General features: G+C 49.5%; 2 protein-coding genes across 2 annotated transcripts; one reads left to right on the top strand and one right to left on the bottom strand.

Annotated features, from left to right (window-relative positions):
* Positions 1–267: 267 nt before the first annotated feature.
* Positions 268–11,091, bottom strand: LOC109575276 (mast cell protease 2). The gene is made up of 5 exons (XM_019983270.2): positions 3,093–11,091; positions 2,358–2,508; positions 1,492–1,624; positions 954–1,208; positions 268–591 (listed from the first exon to the last, which is right to left on the bottom strand). The coding sequence occupies exons 1-5, from the start codon at positions 3,151–3,153 to the stop codon at positions 448–450; spliced, it is 744 nt and encodes a 247-aa protein (XP_019838829.2). The 5' UTR covers positions 3,154–11,091; the 3' UTR covers positions 268–447.
* LOC109575291 (mast cell protease 2-like) lies at positions 10,393–13,273 on the top strand. The gene is made up of 5 exons (XM_019983284.2): positions 10,393–10,471; positions 11,086–11,236; positions 11,969–12,101; positions 12,324–12,578; positions 12,958–13,273. Exons 1-5 carry the CDS (start codon positions 10,411–10,413, stop codon positions 13,099–13,101), a joined length of 744 nt encoding a protein of 247 aa, XP_019838843.2. The 5' UTR covers positions 10,393–10,410; the 3' UTR covers positions 13,102–13,273.
* Positions 13,274–17,978: the final 4,705 nt, after the last annotated feature.

Below are 17,978 nucleotides of genomic sequence, written 5' to 3'. Positions count from 1 at the left end.
GCAACTCAGCGTGTTCGTAGTGATTCTGAAGAGCCCTAAAGATGACTCAGAGTTGATGATGAAGGCAGGGAAGGATCTGCTGTACTTTCTTCTTGAAGGTGGACATAGGGGTCCTGCCACTCCAGGGAACCCCTTTCTCTTCTTTCTCTCCCTATTGTTCTTCACTGTACCCTCTCTGTCTCTCACACACACACCACACACTCCCCCCCTTTCAAGGCTTCTGGAATGCCTGATGCCAGGAGAAGAGAGAGGACACACACATGCAGGTCTGGAAGCCGGGTGTTCACTGAGATTTATTGGGAATTCTGTGACCTGAAGGGGCCTTCCCAAGGATTAGGGACGTGACGGGGCTTTAAGAGGAAAACCAGAGGCAGATCCAGGGTGAGTGGCACAGAGAACCTGCTGGAGTCCTGCTCTGGTTTCCCCCAGGCTGGCCCAGGTTCCAGGTTAATTCTCTTTCAGGACCTCATCGATCCAGGGCCGGTAAGGGGAGATCCGGGTGAAGATGGCTGGTGGCTTTGCATTGGGCAGTCCATAGGAGACAATGCCCTGGGCCACCCCAGCACACAGAAGAGGGCCCCCCGAGTCTCCCTGTGGGACAGAGAAGGAAAGGGAGAGAGAGAGGGTGAGCCAGGGAAACCACCGCCTCCTCCCTGTGGTCCCAACTCTGAGCTGGTCGGACCTGCCATCAGGCTCAGGAACACTGGCTCCTCATAAGGTGATATGTCTCTGATGCTGTTCCCTTTCCTTCCTGGCACCCCCTGACCCTGAGCAGACCCTGGTCAGAGACCCCACGGGGCCGAGGGAGGAGGATCTGCAGAGGGACAGTCCCAGCTCCTCGGACCTGAGGTCTCACACTTTGTCACTGGCTGACACTGTGAACTCCATCTCCTTCCAAAGGTGTCTTCAACCTGGTCAGTGATTTGTGGAGAACTCTGTAGTCTGAGAATCACCTTAAATGCAGATTTTGTGCTCTGGGGATTGCCCACACACAGCTGGAGATTGTGGTTAAAAGCAAAGAAGTGGCTGCAGGCCCAGGGCTCCATGAGTCTCAGCTTCACCTCTTGCAGAGTGCTGGAGGCTGGTTCATTCACAGCTGTTTGTCCCCAGCCGGCCACCCGGCACATTATTCCGGGGTGGATAAAGGTGAAATGGGATGGAAGGGGGATTGTCCCCACGGCCAGGGTCAGGTTGGCTTTCTCCTTCAACTGTGAAGGAAATGAGGGCTGTCAGTGATGGAAATGGGCTTGGGGACGGGTGGAGGCAACCAGGGAGGGACAGGGCAGCTGCTCCACATGAGAGCCAGTTGCAGAGGCTGAGCTGAGGGGTGCTGGTGAGAGGCAGGTTGGGAAAGTGTGAGGGTAATGGGACCTGAAGGAGAAGTCCTGGAGAACAGGGAGTGGGGAAGGCAGCCCTGGAGAACAGAGAGCAGGGAGCGGGGAAGAAAGCTCTGGAGAACAGGGAGTGGGGAAGAGGAAGAAGAATTTGTACCTTCAGTAACATGATGTCGTGGAGACCAACATGCTCATATTTTGGGTAAGGAAACTGTTTTATGACTTCAAGCCTCTGCCACGTGTCTTCTTTCTTTTGTAAGTTATGGGCTCCGAGGGTGACTGTTACAGACCTATGTGAGGGAGAAGAAGGACAAGGTGAATCGCTGATGGTGGGGTGTCTGCTGAGATACGCCCACTCTGAGAAAGGGCATGTAGTCTCTCCCAGGGTCAGCGATCTCTTCCCACCTCCCTTTTTTGAGCTACTCATGTATGCGAGGGGCTCAGGCTTTACTCAAGGAAGAGCTTTCCCAGGGACAGAGATAATTTCCAGGGCCTTCGGGACGCCAGGGAGTGAGCGGGCCACAGAGGACCCAGGGGACAGGGTAGGTACTTCCTAATCAAGGTGCCCTAATGAGGGCCACCTCTCTGAGGGCAGAGGTGTCCGAGGAAAGGGGGGAGTGGTGGGGTCTCAGGTGGACCCTGTTCTCTGTCTCCCATGGAAAAGATGGGTTCAGGACCCTGAGAACTAAGGGCCAGTGTTCTTGAAAAGGGCATGGAGGAAGTGGTCCAAGAACTGGGTGGGCCCCTGAAGAGTGAGTCCACATCGCTTGTGTTGGGGTTGGGGAGGGGCAGCCGCTTTTAGAAGAGGGGCACTGGGATGAGGTCCCCTTTCCTCTGAGGGGAGCTGAGCTCACAGTGACTGAGGGTCAGGACAGCCGTTCCAGTCTGAGGACGATTTCCTTAAGGCCAAGTATTGTCTCTCCCTAAAGAGACCCAGCCCTAGGAGCTCCCTCTCAGGCCCCCGAGGAGCTGTTCCTGGTTGCTCCCCTCCCATTTGGAGATAAACAAGACCCATTGTCTCACCTTCCTGCACAGTGCGCAGCCGTCAGCACAAAGTCCCTTCTTATCAGGAAACCACCACAAGCCTTCTGCTTACCATCCCAGGTGACAATTTGCAGGTAGGCCATGTAGGGGCGGGAGTGTGGCTTGCTCTCTGTGCCCCCGATGATCTCCCCTGGAACACAGAAGCCCAGGGCCTGAACACAGAGGGTGCACCAGCTGGCTTCAAGTTGGAACAGGCGTCTTTGGAATCCACACTCGCCCCGTGTTCTGCCCTCTTCCTCTCGGGTGACTCTGGTGTCTGCTGTCTTTGCTCCAGACACAGCAGCCAAGCTGGCCTCGGAGCCTCGCAGTCACGCTCACCTAAGGTTTTCCCCCAGTCCCATTCTGCCCTCACTCAACCCTCCTCTGTCCCCATGCATGACCAGCTCTCCAGGTTCCTGTCTCCACCATCTCCATATCCCAGGTTGCTCAGAGATCAGCCAAGTTACAAGGTGAAGGGAACACAGGACTTTCAGCACCGTGTCACACATTCCATACAGAGAAGACCACCCCTTGGGGCCCCCCAAGGTGGGCTCCTTCTTCCTGGGAACAACCATGAGCTGCAGAGAGAAGGTGTGCACAGCCCAAGTGGAAACTTCACTCTGGGGTGTTGGGGAGAAATCCTGGGGTTCTGTTTAAGGGTCAGCAATCTTCCGAGTAAATCTTGTTTTAGGGGTTGATCCTGCAGCTTCCAGAAGGAGTGGCCGGGAAACTCACCAGCCTGGGTTCTACAACACAGGAGGAGGAGCAGCAGCAGGGGGAGAGGAGGATGATGCATCTTCTCAGAGAGGCTGCCCAGGGCACGTGCTGCTTCTGTTTTCCAGTCTTGGGTTTTTAACTCCCAACAAGCGAGGGCAGGGCCAGGCTGGTAACCACAGGAACTGACTGGTCACATACTCTTCTCTCAAACTGTGCCTGCTGTCTTTCTAATCAGAATTTCCCGTAGAGATGCCCTCTGTTTTATGTGAGGTGAAGCTGAGGCCTGAACTTCCAAGTTTTGGCTTCAGGGATGAACTCTCCAGTGTGGTTCCTCATTGGTGTGGAGCTGGAGGGCTCATGTCCTTCCCAGGCAGGGCAGCTGATTAAGACCCATCAGAGACATGAGTCAGGGAGAATCTTTACACTGAGAATTCAGAAGCATATGCATGTTTAAGACAATGACCACAGTAGGAAATATATTTGCAAAAAGACCCAACACATATACCATAGGTATGTGTGAGTACAAAGGCACAAACCTACAAACATACAAATGAATCCAAAGTTGCAGGAAACAATACTTATCCTTAATTACGTGCAATCCAGTCTAAGCTGCCACTCCTTTCCATCCCATTTTATTCCACTCCAGATTAAAATGCAAGCTACACCGCCCTTCAAACACGGTTATCTGCAATTTGAAAAATGTTAATCTGCATCTCTCTCTCCCTGCTAACCAAAGGTTCATAGGCAGAAGAGAGTGATCAAAGAATATTAGGTAGGGGAAGAGATCATACTCTATGATTGGACTTTACATACATTATCATAAGAGCAAATGGGATTGGAATTAGGACTTTAAAGAGCTCATGAGTATCAATTATTGTCACTCTCTTAGATGTATTATTACTTTTATAACTATCCTGGGAAGTAGGTAGAGTTATCTCTATTTTATGAATCTTGCTATCAAAGCTTATGCTTCATTTCATACGAAGGGCCCTTCTGCTGTCCCATCAAAGGCAGAGAAATCTAGTCCTGCTAATGGGAATGTAGATATAGAAGAATGGTTGTTCCAGGGATGCTGGGGTCCCTAATCTCACATGAGGAATCATTTGATTGAAATAGAATATACACAGATGTCAGGATCTGAGGTTTGCCTCTGTTTTCCCATCACGACCTTGGGAATTACCATTACCATTGCTTTACTAACATAGAATTTAGATTCAGACACATTAATGTGATTCAAATAACAAAACTTTTAACTATTATAACTGAGTTTTCAAGCACATCTGCTATGTTCCCCAGACTGCAGAGTTCTAAAAACCAAACCTATGTCTATTCCTGTGATGACTTGCTGTACATTTTTAATTCCCAGCCTGGTAGGTCTCTTACGTAAAGTAAGGCATTATTTGGGATTCTGAAAATCGGGAGAGGAGTGTATCTGGGCAGAATCTGATGAAGCTGGAATCTAGAACTTGCAAATCCTTCTAATGCTCCTTTGCAGTAACAGCAGTCCATCCCCTCAAGTCTCAGAGGTTAGTCTCTTCTTGCCTGAAGGATCTGTAATGGATTCTCTGAGGTAGTTACTCTGCAGGTTGTTGATAGGTTGCTTAAGAGAATAATAAATTAGTCAATCATTAGTGAGCATGTTTAAGAAGAGTTTGAATGAACTCTGGGTTCTTTAGTGGGGACTAATGAATGGGAATATGGAGAAGGTCAATGAGGCTTGGTCTGGAAGGTTCCATTCATGTTGGAGTTTTCCATGATGGTAAATTGTGCTTAGCAGTTACAGGACGCAATGAACATCCCCTTTCCTGAAACCACTGGTTTTGTCTATATAATTCATTTTGCCACTTAGATGAATACCAGACACCTATGCCTGCTTCATGTCCAATGAGACAGAAGAGGATAAGGCATACATAATTTGTTCCTTCTGTACTTTAGCTGGAACCCATTTGTGCTTTTCTAATGTTTAGCTTTACTTGAACGTTTCCCTTTGCTCCTGACCTTCATTCTGTTATGCATGCAAGCTAAGTCGCTCCAGTCATGACCTTTTCTTTGCAACCTTATGGACTGCAGCCTGCCAGGCTCCTCTGTCCATGGGATTCTCCAGGCAAGAATACTGGAGTGGGTTGCCATGCCCTCCTCCAGTGGGTTGCCATGATCTTCCCGACCCAGGGATTGAACCCATGTCTCTTACATCTAACCTACATTGGCAGGCGGGTTCTTTACCACTAGTGCCACCTGGGAAGCCCCGTTGTGCTACAGTCCTTAGTTATGGGACTCCTAGGCTCTCTCCTTGTGCCTAAGGACGTTTTCTCTCTCTCTCTCCTCTCTTTCTGTAGCTATGTACATATGTATGTATGTATGTATGTATGTATTACTGTGCTGGTGCTTGAAGGCGATGGTGAACTGAGTAGCTAGCAAAGCAAAAGGCTGAGCGAAGGTGGAACCCGGTGTCTCCATGGGAGAGCTCCCTCTGGGGTGAATGATGGCAGAAGAATTTCTTGTTTCACTTTCTCACCTCACTTGTAGGCTCACTGCACACCTGAGAATAGTTGGCTTTGTGTCAGTCCCTGCCCTGTCTCATCTCCTCTCATCAGCCTCCCTGTGTATCCAGTAGTCATGTGAAACTGTCTCAAACCATCCCTTTCCCATGGGTTTGGGTAAAGTCCTTTAAGTCTGGCAGGCTTCTCTAGTAAACCTTGCAGTGCTGTCAGTCTATCAGCAACCAGCATCAGCCAGGGCAACAAAAGAGAGTTCTATGTACCTTCGAATCAAATCTATCCATGGGGATCTTCTCTTACCTGTTGGAGGAAGGCTGTATGGCATCAACTGTTGTTGTTGTTGTTGTTTTTTCAATATGCTCCCATGAAGCTTGTCGGATAATGGTTGCTGCCAGAAATGGAGTCAGAACGTTGCTCTGAGACAGCATGGCCAGAGTCTGAGGGCCTGCCTTCAAGGGTTTCTTTTATGCTCTCCAATCTGTTGTTTCAATTAATTAAGGGGACGCTACTCAGGACTCTTCCCTTAGCCCTCCAGGATGTGAATCAATGTTTTCTCAGATAATGATTCTTCCTTTTAGTTGCTCCTTATTCCTGCATTTCCTTATCTCTTACAACCAAGCAGAAAGAACCTTCTCTTCCCCCTGCATGCCATATGTCTGATGTAATTTTGAATATTTGGCTGGTCTGTTGATACTGCCATGATGGAGGGATGGAAGCACCAAGATCTCTTGGGAAGGGTTGATTTTTTCAGTGCTTATAAGAAGAGTGTTATAAAAGGATGAGAGGAGTGCATCTCCTAAGACAAGTGTGTGTGCTTAGTCACTCAGTCATGTCCAGCTCTTTGCAACCCCATGGACTGTAGTCCACTGGGCTCCTCTGCCCATGGAATCCTCCAGGCAAGAATATTGGAGTGGGTTGCAATGACCTCCTCCAGGGGATCTTCCCAACCCAGCGGTCGAACCCAAGTCTCCTGCATTGCAGGCAGATTCTTTACCATCTGAGCCACCAGGGATGCTCAAGACAAGTATCTCTGAGTTAAATGCAAAATGACATTGTCAAGGCTTGGGAAAGAATTACCTTTTTCTTACAGAACCCTTATTTATAGCATGCATTTGGGAATAAGACAGATTGAATTAAGAGCTTGGAATCAGACTGCTTTGGGATCCTGGTAGGACCCCTTACCAACTTTGTATTTTGGGCAAATTTCTTCATCTTTCTTAGGCTCCCCCTTCCCAGTCATCTGTAAATTGGGCATAAGAATGATGAGAATTAAATAAGAGATGAGGGGTTAAAGCATCAGGTATAGTAAGTATTGAAGATACTTATTACTGTATTAGCATCATTAGCCCCCACGATTGAGTACCCCGCCCAGCAGTTTGTGCACCTCTGCATTTTAATTGGTGCATTTAGAGCAGTAGTATTCAAAACGAGTATTGGTATAATATCTACCATACTTGTTACCATTTTCTATTTGTTGCCCTTGCTCTTTGTTTCTAGCCTGTCTCTAACTCTTCTCTGCCTTTTCTGTTTCTATTTTTATTTTTTTTAACTTACGTTTATTCCTCTAAGAATGGAAATTAGTGCTGCATTTCTGAAATAAAGCAAAAAGGAATTCTCTTCCTGCTTCTGGAAGATGTGATGGCTCCCACCAGTTATAGGTGGGTGTCAATATGCCACCGACTTGTTCCAAATGTTTACAGTGTTGTTCAGACTGTGTCAGGTCAGACCCATGAAATCCTTTGATCACTGTATTATTTTAATATAGTCACTGTAACAAAATACTGCCAACTTAGTGGGTTAAAGAGGCTTCCCAGGTGGCGCTAATGGTAAAGAACTCACCTGCTGATACAGGAGACAGAAGAGATGTGGGTTCAATCCCTGGGTCGGAAAGATCCCCTGGAGGAGGGCATGGCAACCCACTCCAGTATTCTTGCCTGGAGAATCCCAAGGAGCCTACCAGGCTCCTCTGTGGTCGCAAAAAGTTGAACACGACTGAAGTGACTTAGCATGCATGCACAGTGGGTTAATTCAGTACTCATTGTTTCTCTTACATTTCTGGAGGTCAGAAGTCTGAAATTACTTTCACTAGCCCCAAACCGAGGTGTTGGCAAGGCTGCACTCCCCCCAGAGGCTGATAACTTTTCCAACTTCTATAGTGGCATAGCTCGGATTCCTTGGCTCATGGTCCTTTCCTCTGTCTTCAAAGCCCACAGAGTAGTGACTTTGCATCTCTCTCTTTCTCTCTCTCTCTGCTGAGGTTGTCACAGGGCCTTCTCTCATAGTAGAATTTCCCTCTGCTTGTCTCTTGTAAGGATGCATGTAATTACATTTAGGGCCCACCTGGATAACATGGGTAATCTCCTCATCTCAAGATTCTTAATCACATCTGCAAAGTTCCCGTGACCATATAAGGTGACACTCATAGGTTCAGAGGATCAGGACCTGGATATTCCTGGGTGCCATTATTCAGCCTAGCCCTTCCTCCTCCTCCTCCTTCTCCTGCTCCTCCCTCCTCCTCCTCTCACTTCTCCTCTTCCCACAAACCTTGTGCCTCAGACACTACAATTCAGGGCAGAGATGCACCATAGCAGACTCCCCGTGACTCTTTCTGGAGATGGTCCCAGGCTTGGGCTGTTGATACCTTGCATCCTTACACCCACTTCTGCCCCATCCTCATCATCCCCCTCAATAATGGGTCTGGGGCCAGAGAAGTATCTGCCAAGTGAGAAGGAGGAAGATTTCCCAAGTGCGAGAACTCAGGATGCTGGGGAGGGCTGAGCCCTGGAAGTCCTCAGGATGGCTTTGTCAACCACAGCTGTCGCAATGAAGCAGGGCCATGAGAGTCCGAAAGAAAGTTCCCCTAGAATGCCAGGGTGAGTCTGGCCCCTGAACTACATCAGAGTCACCCCATTCAATTGTCATCTTCTTTCAAAAATGACACGGTGTCTCCAGGTCTTCCAAAAGAGAAATCTGAGTTAGGTCAAGTTCTCCAAAATTTCCTCCTCCAAGTGACCCTCGGTGGTCTGAATCCCATACCCACCAGCATCTGAGTTGGATGCCTGCACTCACACCCATACACATCTGAACAAGGGAAACGGAGCATGAACTCTAGCTAGCTCTCAGGAGCCTGCCATTAAAGGGCCCTCATGCAGGTTTCACCACTTTCCCTAAGAGGCCTAGAAGACAGGCCCGGCCCCATGCAAGAAAGAGCTGCTACTGCTGGCCCCAGACCAGGGACCCAGAGACTCCATTTTTCGCATTGTCTGTCAGCCCACAGGTCTGGGCTTCCAGTTCTGCCACTGATCAATGTAGACATAAGAAATCCTGATAAACATATCTGATTATAAACTCTAACTCTATATGAAAAACAAACACATGAACACACCTTATTTGTTTGTTTTTGGCTGTCCTGGGTCTTTGTTGCTGCAGGGGGGTTTTCCTCTAGTTGCAACAAGAGGAGTCTACTCTCTAGTCATGATGCACAGGCTTCTCACTGTGATAGCTTCTCTCGTTGCAGAGCGCGGGCTCTAGAGGCGCAGGCTTCAGTAGCCGGGGTACATGGGCTCAGCTGCCGTGGCTCCTGGGCTGGAGCACTGGCTCAGTAGTTGTGGCGCATGGACTTAGTTGCTCTGCAGCATGCAAGATCTTCTTGAATCAGAGATCGAACCCATGTCTCCCACAGGCAGATTTTTACCACTGAGCCACCAGGGAAGCACTTTCCAATTTTTTTAAAAAACGAAGAAATGTAACAGGTTCTCAAAAATAAAAGAACTTGCATGGAATGATAATAAACCATTTTTATGATTGTTGCCCTAACTCTCCTTTTATATTTGTATAATTAAGTAAGAGTTTTAAAACATGAAATACAAGGAGCAGAGGCTCTATGCGTGATGTTTGCTTGGGAGACCAGCACACACACTGAGTTGCAGCTCAGGCCCCATCCACTGTTGACCCCCAGATCCCAAGGATAGCACATGCACACAGCCACAGGGCAGACCGCCTTTCCAAGGAGCTGGACACTGGAGATGTGGGGAGAGCGCTCAGCCTACCCTGACAGCCTGGCCCTCAGGAAGTGGTGGAGTCAGTGGACACTGCGGGGAGCTGGGCGGAGCCCACAGGATGACTCGGACCCCAAGGGGCTGACAGACGCTGACTCCAGCTTCATCTTCTGGATCCTTCTTCTAAGCCAGTGAACTACCGGTTTGCAGAAACAGAAAGATCCATACCATGTGTTTCAAGTTTCAGGTAATCCTCTTTAAGTGACAAGCAGCTTACATTCTACTGTGGATTGGAATAAAAAGGAATGACAAGAAGTAGAAACTGATGGAGACCACTGCACATCGTTTAAGGATAAACCCCATTTCCTGAAACTTTTGATTCTCCTGCATGGGTATAAGTTGTGCTAGGTACTCACATACATGTAGTGCATGCACAGGGGCTTTTTGCAAAATGTGCACCATGGCCTTCAAAGTGCATGTGCTTCTGAATTCTCAGTGTAAAGACGCTCCCCCACCCATGTCTCTGATGGGCCTTAACCAGCTGCCCTGCCTGGGGAGGACATGAGCCCTCCAGCTCCACACCAATGAGGAACCACACTGGAGAGCTCATCCCTGAGGCCAAAACTTGGAAGTTCAGGCCTCAGCTTCATCCAAACAAAACAGAAGGCATCTCTGGGGGAAATTCTCATTAGAAAGACAGCAGACGCAGTTTGAGAGAAGAGTACGTGACCAGTCAGTTTCTGCGGTTACCAGTCTGGCCCTGCCCTCGCTTGTTGGGAGTTAAAAACCCAAGACTGGAAAACAGAAGCAGCACGTGCCCTGGGCAGCCTCTCTGAGAAGATGCATCATCCTCCTCTCCCCCTGCTGCTGCTCCTCCTCCTGTGTTGCAGAACCCAGGCTGGTGAGTTTCCCGGCCACTCCTTCTGGAAGCTGCAGGACCAACCCCTAAAACAAGATTTACTCGGAAGATTGCTGACCCTTAAACAGAACCCCAGGATTTCTCCCCAACACCCCAGAGTGAAGTTTCCACTTGGGCTGTGCACACCCTCTCTCTGCAGCCCATGGTCGTTCCCAGGAAGAGGGAGCCCACATTGACTGAGGGAAAGCCCAGAGCAGGGGGCTCCAAGGGGTGGTCTTCTCTGTATGGAATGTGTGACACGGTGCTGAAAGTCCTGTGTTCCCTTCACCTTCTGGCCTTGTAACTTGGCTGATCTCTGAGCAACCTGGGATATGGAGATGGTGGAAACAGGAACCTGGAGAGCTGGTCATGCATGGGGACAGAGGAGGGTTGAGTGAGGGCAGAATGGGACTGGGGGAAAACCTCAGGTGAGCATGACTGCGAGGCATCCGAGGCCAGCTTGGCTGCTGTGCCTGGAGCAAAGACAGCAGACACCAGAGCCACCCGAGAGGAAGAAGGCAGAACGCAGGGCGAGTGCGGATTCCAAAGACGCCTGTTCCAACTTGAAGCCAGCTGGTGCACCCTCTGTGTTCAGGCCCTGGGCTTCTGTGTTCCAGGGGAGATCATCGGGGGCACAGAGAGCAAGCCACACTCCCGCCCCTACATGGCCTACCTGCAAATTGTCACCTGGCATGGTAAGCTGGCGGCTTGTGGTGGTTTCCTGATAAGAAGGGACTTTGTGCTGACGGCTGCGCACTGTGCAGGAAGGTGAGACGATGGGTCTTGTTTATCTCCAAATGGGAGGGGAGCAACCAGGAACAGCTCCTCGGGGGCCTGAGAGGGAGCTCCTAGGGCTGGGTCTCTTTGGGAGAGACAATACTTGGCCTTAAGGAAATCGTCCTCAGACTGGAACGGCTGTCCTGACCCTCAGTCACTGTGAGCTCAGCTCCCCTCAGAGGAAAGGGGACCTCATCCCAGTGCCCCTCTTCTAAAAGCAGCTGCCCCTCCCCAACCCCAACACAAGCGATGTGGACTCACTCTTCAGGGGCCCACCCAGTTCTTGGACCACTTCCTCCATGCCCTTTTCAAGAACACTGGCCCTTAGTTCTCAGGGTCCTGAACCCATCTTTTCCATGGGAGACAGAGAACAGGGTCCACCTGAGACCCCACCACTCCCCCCTTTCCTCGGACACCTCTGCCCTCAGAGAGGTGGCCCTCATTAGGGCACCTTGATTAGGAAGTACCTACCCTGTCCCCTGGGTCCTCCGTGGCCCGCTCACTCCCTGGCATCCCGAAGGCCCTGGAAATTATCTCTGTCCCTGGGAAAGCTCTTCCTTGAGTAAAGCCTGAGCCCCTCGCATACATGAGTAGCTCAAAAAAGGGAGGTGGGAAGAGATCGCTGACCCTGGGAGAGACTACATGCCCTTTCTCAGAGTGGGCGTATCTCAGCAGACACCCCACCATCAGCGTTTCACCTTGTCCTTCTTTTCCCTCACATAGGTCTATAACAGTCATCCTCGGAGCTCATAACTTACAAAAGAAAGAAGACACATGGCAGAGGCTTGAAGTCATGAAACAGTTTCCTTACCCAAAATATGAGCATGTTGGTCTCCACGACATCATGTTACTGAAGGTGCAAATTCTTCTTCCTCTTCCCCACTCCCTGTTCTCCAGAGCTTTCTTCCCCGCTCCCTGCCCTCTGTTCTCCAGGGCTTCAACCTGCCTCTCACCAGCACCCCTCAGCTCAGCCTCTGCAACTGGCTCTCATGTGGAGCAGCTGCCCTGTCCCTCCTTGGTTGCCTCCACCCGTCCCCAAGCCCATTTCCATCACTGACAGCCCTCATTTCCTTCACAGTTGAAGGAGAAAGCCAACCTGACCCTGGCCGTGGGGACAATCCCCCTTCCATCCCATTTTACCTTCATCCATCCCGGGATAATGTGCTGGGTGGCCGGCTGGGGACAAACAGCTGTGAATGAACCAGCCTCCAGCATTCTGCAAGAGGTGGAGCTGAGACTCATGGAGCCCCGGGCCTGCAGCCACTTCTCTGCTTTTAACCACAATCTCCAGCTGTGTGTGGGCAATCCCCAGAGCACAAAATCTACATTTAAGGTGATTCTCAGACTACGGTGTCTCCACAAATCACTGACCAGGTTGCAGACACCTTTGGAAGGAGATGGAGTTCACAGTGTCAGCCAGTGACAAAGTGTGAGACCTCAGGTCTGAGGAGCTGGGACTGTCCCTCTGCAGATCCTCCTCCCTCGGCCCCGTGGGGTCTCTGACCAGGGTCTGCTCAGGGTCAGGGGGTGCCGCCCAGGGTCAGGGGGTGCCAGGAAGGAAAGGGAACAGCATCAGAGACATATCACCTTATGAGGAGCCAGTGTTCCTGAGCCTGATGGCAGGTCCGACCAGCTCAGAGTTGGGACCACAGGGAGGAGGCGGTGGTTTCCCTGGCTCACCTTCTCTCTCCTTTTCCTTCTCTGTCCCACAGGGAGACTCGGGGGGCCCTCTTCTGTGTGCTGGGGTGGCCCAGGGCATTGTCTCCTATGGACTGTCCAATGCAAAGCCCCCGGCCGTCTTCACCCGGATCTCCCCTTACCGGCCCTGGATCGATGAGGTCCTGAAAGGGAATTAACCTGGAACCTGGGCCAGCCTGGGGGAAACCAGAGCAGGACTCCGGCAGGTTCTCTGTGCCACTCACCCTGGATCTGCCTCTGGTTTTCCTCTTAAAGCCCCGTCACGTTCCCTAATCCTTGGGAAGGCCCCTTCAGGTCACAGAATTCCCAATAAATCTCAGTGAACACCCAGCTTCCAGACCTGAGTGTGTGTGTCCTCTCTCTTCTCCCGGCATCAGGCATTCCAGAAGCCTTGAAAGGGGGGAGTGTGTGGTGTGTGTGTGAGAGACAGAGAGGATACAGTGAAGAACAATAGGGAGAGAAAGAAGAGAAAGGGGTTCCCTGGAGTGGCAGGACCCCTATGTCCACCTTCAAGAAAAAGTACAGCAGATCCTTCCCTGCCTTCATCATCAACTCTGAGTCATCTTTAGGGCTCTTCAGAATCACTACGAACACGCTGAGTTGCAGGGTGTTTAGAGCATCGCTGGCCTCTCCCCATTAGGTGCCAGTATCAACATCCCCTTCTTCTCCAAGTTCTGAACCAAGGATGTCTCCAGGCTTTTCTAGGAGATGCCCTGGTGGCAGCTGCGGGGGCGGGTCGGGGAGGAGGGCAGGTTGTGAGGAGCTGGGCAGGAATCAGCCTCAGTTGAGAAGCTCAGGTTTAGATGCGTTTGGTTCACACTGGGCCCTCCTCACTGTCCACCTCGATAAGAGAAGATCTACCATCTGTGCAGCTTTGATGTGCGATGCAGAGAAGATCTTGTGTCACTGACTTCTGCAAAAGGAATATGTGGAGCTGATAAGAGGAGGGACCGCATCGCAAGACCTGCACGAAACACAGCCACAAACGGCTGCTCCCAACCAGCAGGAAGCTGAAGGCCTAGAGCCTGCTTGGCCTCCAGTTCTTGGCAGATGAGGGAGGGACTGGCTGAAGGAGAGAAATGGGCAAGACAGGGACACACAGCACGGAAGCCTGTGGCTGATACCCCTCCCCGCTTCTGAGGGGATGCTGAATCCCTTCCATCAAGTGAACCCTTTGCAGAGAGTCATCTTTAATAAACAATCAGAGATATACACCAATGTTTATGAACAAAGATTTTTACCTCAGCATTTTCAATAGTAGAAAGCTGGCTTCCCAGCCATGAAACAAAGTTTAAATAGTAAATTTATGTGACTGAATATTTTGAATTTATTAAAAATTTATTTCAAAAGATTGAATCATGTAGGAAAATGCAATGCAAGAATGCTTTTTAAAACAATATGAATATCTCTCTATAGTAGAATCTCAATTTTTGTAATTATGGTTAAGTATTTGATATATCAGAGAAGGCAGTGGCAACCCACTCCAGTACTCTTGCCTGGAAAATCCCATGGATGGAGGAGCCTGGTAGGCTGCAGTCCATGGGGTCGCAAAGAGTTGGACATGACTGAGCAACTTCACTTTCACTTTTCACTTTCATGCATTGGAGGAGGAAATGGCAACCCACTCCGGTGTTCTTGCCTGGAGAATCCCAGGGACGGCGGGGCCTGGTGGGCTGCCATCTATGGGGTCGCACAGAGTCAGACATGACTGAAACAACTTAGCAGCAGCAGCAGCATTTGATATATGCACAAGAAGAAAACTGGAAATAATTAACATCATATAATTATGGTAATAACATAATTTCAGAGGCTAGGATTAACAAGTATCTTTATTTCTCTTATATGCTGGCTCTAAACCCCAGGTATTCTAACTGTTGCTGACTCAATACCATATATGGACCTACCGATACATAAGCACATATGCCTGTTCATTCTCCCGTTGGTCAAGGTTTGCTCTGTGGAGAGTAAATACCCTTGCACTTCCAGATCGCATCACTCAGCCCATTCAGGATGCTGCTAAAGAATCTAAGCCTTCATGGGATTCCTTGGGCACGGACATGGTGGTCCCCTTGTCAATTAGTGCCTTGCATGGATGTTCTTTTGTCTTTAGCAAAAGTGACGGTGGCCTGGGATTTATACCCATGGGAATGGTGTGAGCTGGGAAGTATAACTGATCAAGCTGATTAGAGGTAGTAGACAAAATGGTCCTGACGAAGCCTTTCTTATGCCACCCAAATCCACCTTCACTTTCTTTTTGTGAATATTTATTTTGGCTGTGTCAGCTCTTAGTTGCGGCACGTGGGATCTTAGTCGCCGCACGCAGACTCTTTAGTTGAGGCGTGTGGGATCTTTAGGTGCAGCCTGTGGGATCTAGTTCCCTGACCAGGTATCGAACCCCGGTCCCTTGAACTGGCTGCTCAGAGTCTTAGCAACTGGACCACCAGGGAAGTCCCATTTGCACCTTCTTACGGTATCTGGATCTTACCTGAGAACAAGATGCCCATCCTTCTTTCCTGAGAGGGAAGGTACAAGTTCAAATCTTCAATGCAATAACCAAACACAGTCTCCTAAAAAGACTTACGGAGGGTTGGCAAATCAAGCTATGGGCTCCTCTGCTGCAGCTGTCCCCAGGTCTTAACTGATATTTCTCATCTGACCCCTCTACTGCCCATTCTAGATTTCCCTCCCCTTTGGCCAATGTTTGTGTTAGTCTGGGTTGTATGTCTGCTGGGGTGACCCAGACCTCTAACCCTGAAGGGGGCTGAGTCTTCAGTTGCCTTCTATTTGTTGGGTTTAAGTGGTTGCTGTTGCCCATTTATAATTATCACTGAGCACAAAAGTTTAAGGGATGTCCCCAGCGAATCTCCTGGGCTCAAGTCATACTCTTCTCTTCCCTCTTTGTACAGCAGGAATCCTAGCCTCCCATGGGATCACGGTCAGTTACTCAAGCCAGCATAGAACCTCTTTCCTTTGCCTGTTGATGCACTGATATGAGGAACCCAAAAGGGCTAGGTGATAGTCACAACTTCCAGTTTCTAGAGCCTTTACCATCTCCCTTGGTGAAAGCATTTTCCTCCCCAAAATTTGGACACACAGCATGGCTTTGAATTTTCCTCATTCCATCTAACCCCAGCAAAAGCTGCAGCAACAGAGCCACACTTCATGGAAGAGAGTGCCCTCTCCTTTTCTCCTCCTATTCTAACTTTTCATCCACCTTCTTCTTTCCACCCCTTCCACCATCCCCACACCTACCCAAAGGAGGCCATATCACAGATAAATCAGTATCAGTTCATCAGAGGTGTCCCTAAAGGTGATTCTCCAGTCCCGTGGCTCCTGGCAGTCTCTATCCCTTCCACCTTCTGACCGACAACAAAATCAAAAAAATCACTGAATTCTCCTGTGCCTAAGGTTTTGGGACAAAGTGGGAAGCCTCATGAGCCTGCAGCTCTCTGGAGTCTCAGGTCTAATTAAGTCATCCGCACTAAATGAAAGGTCTCAGGCCACTGGGTGAGAGGCCAGTATAGGATAGGGCCTCTCCAGCCCAGGAAAGGCACCCTTGGGCCTCAGCCAAGCCTGGCCCTAGAGCCACCTCTGAGTGCACCTGAATCAGCCCAGGAAAGGGACCCTTGGGCCTCTGCCAAGCCTGGCCCTACAGCCACCTCTGAGTGCACCTGAAACCCAACCTCACTGACACCAGTGACCCCAGGTTTCTATAGAATCCTAGCCAGAATTTTTGAAATTAAGCCAGGCCTCCCAACAAATGCTTTTGTTGAAGTTCTTTGCCCCGTACCTGATGCTCACCACTGCCTACCCCTGGAACCAGGACCAGGAAAGCTGACAAGTCCCAAAGGTGAACACCGGGCTACAGTTCATGAAGCAGGTTTTATAGAAGACAAGGCGGACAGGCCTTCCTGCCTGGCTCCCCATCTGAAGTAACTCTTCTGCCTCCACAGCCACTGAGGGACTGCCAACAACTCCTGCTCCTTCTGCTTCAGAGCTTCAGAGTCCTAACTTCAAATCTAGTCAAAAATGCAATATAATGTGACTCTAAAAAAGCAGGATATTCAAAAATGTACATTCACTGTGATTGCAAATAGTGTGGAGTACCATACATGTGGGGAGAAAATTAGACAGAACTCTTCTGAAATGGAGATAATCGTTAGAATTGTAATTAAACAAAAGACTTACCTGTTCTCTTTAAAATGATTTCTATAGCTTTGCAAACGACCCAAAATAATGAAAAATGCAGAGAAACAAAAGTACTTTCTGAAACTGCTTAAATGCTCAGCACATGATCTTATCCCTGTAATTCCTATACACAGCACAGTCCCCGTAGAGCAGAGGAACCACAGGACACGGTACCAGGAAACCCATAAAGAAGATGGAGAAGGTAGACATCCTCAGGTTTGTTCACAGGCTGTGTTGGGAGGACCACTTGTGGGAGAATTTTAAGGATGCTCAGAAGCCAGTGACTGTCTGTGACTCCACAGCCTTTCGGCAGTCTGCTCTGCCCACTTCTGCTTCCTTCGCTCCTTACAGGTGAGGGGCAATCCTCACTCAAACCCCTACATGCAAATCTTTATCCCCAAGTCTGCCTCCCAGGCATATTCATTTCCTCTAGCTGCTGAAACAGATCACCACAAACTTGGCTTCAAACAATACCCATTTATTCTCTTACAGCTCCGGAGGCCAGAAGTCCAAATTCAGTCTCTCAGAGCTAAAGTCAAGGTATAGGCAGGGCTGGTTTCCCCTGGAGGCTCCAGGGGAGAATTTGATTCCTTGTCTTCTCTTGCTTCTGGAGGCTGCCTGAATTCCTTGGCTGGTGGCCACTTTCTCATATCACTCCAATATCTGCTTCCTACTTCCTCTTTGGACTTACCTCCCTTTCATAAAGACCCTTGGGATAACAATTGAAGTCCATTTAATAATACAGCATAATCTCTCCATCTCAAGAACCCTAATTTAATCACATCTGCAAAGTCCCTTTTACCATGAAAGGTAACACCCAGGTTCTGGGGATTGGGATGCTGATATC

The sequence above is a fragment of the Bos indicus genome, chromosome 21 (assembly GCF_029378745.1).
Source record: "Bos indicus isolate NIAB-ARS_2022 breed Sahiwal x Tharparkar chromosome 21, NIAB-ARS_B.indTharparkar_mat_pri_1.0, whole genome shotgun sequence".
NCBI classification, from domain to species: domain Eukaryota; kingdom Metazoa; phylum Chordata; class Mammalia; order Artiodactyla; family Bovidae; genus Bos; species Bos indicus.
The sequence above is the reverse complement of the archived record's forward strand: the minus strand, read 5'-3'. Positions and strand labels throughout refer to the sequence as shown.

What these genes read in the sequence shown, in the direction of transcription:
- LOC109575276 (XM_019983270.2), bottom strand. Translation starts at nt 3,153, where the DNA reads ATGCATCATCCTCCTCTCCCCCTGCTGCTGCTCCTCCTCCTGTGTTGT. An exon ending in GTGTTGTAGAACCCAGGCTG is followed by an intron (nt 2,509 to 3,092) that starts GTGAGTTTCCCG and finishes TCTGTGTTCCAG; the next exon opens with GGGAGATCATCGGGGGCACA. An exon ending in GCTGCGCACTGTGCAGGAAG is followed by an intron (nt 1,625 to 2,357) that starts GTGAGACAATGG and finishes TCCCTCACATAG; the next exon opens with GTCTGTAACAGTCACCCTCG.
- LOC109575291 (XM_019983284.2), top strand. Translation starts at nt 10,411, where the DNA reads ATGCATCATCCTCCTCTCCCCCTGCTGCTGCTCCTCCTCCTGTGTTGC. An exon ending in GTGTTGCAGAACCCAGGCTG is followed by an intron (nt 10,472 to 11,085) that starts GTGAGTTTCCCG and finishes TCTGTGTTCCAG; the next exon opens with GGGAGATCATCGGGGGCACA. An exon ending in GCTGCGCACTGTGCAGGAAG is followed by an intron (nt 11,237 to 11,968) that starts GTGAGACGATGG and finishes TCCCTCACATAG; the next exon opens with GTCTATAACAGTCATCCTCG.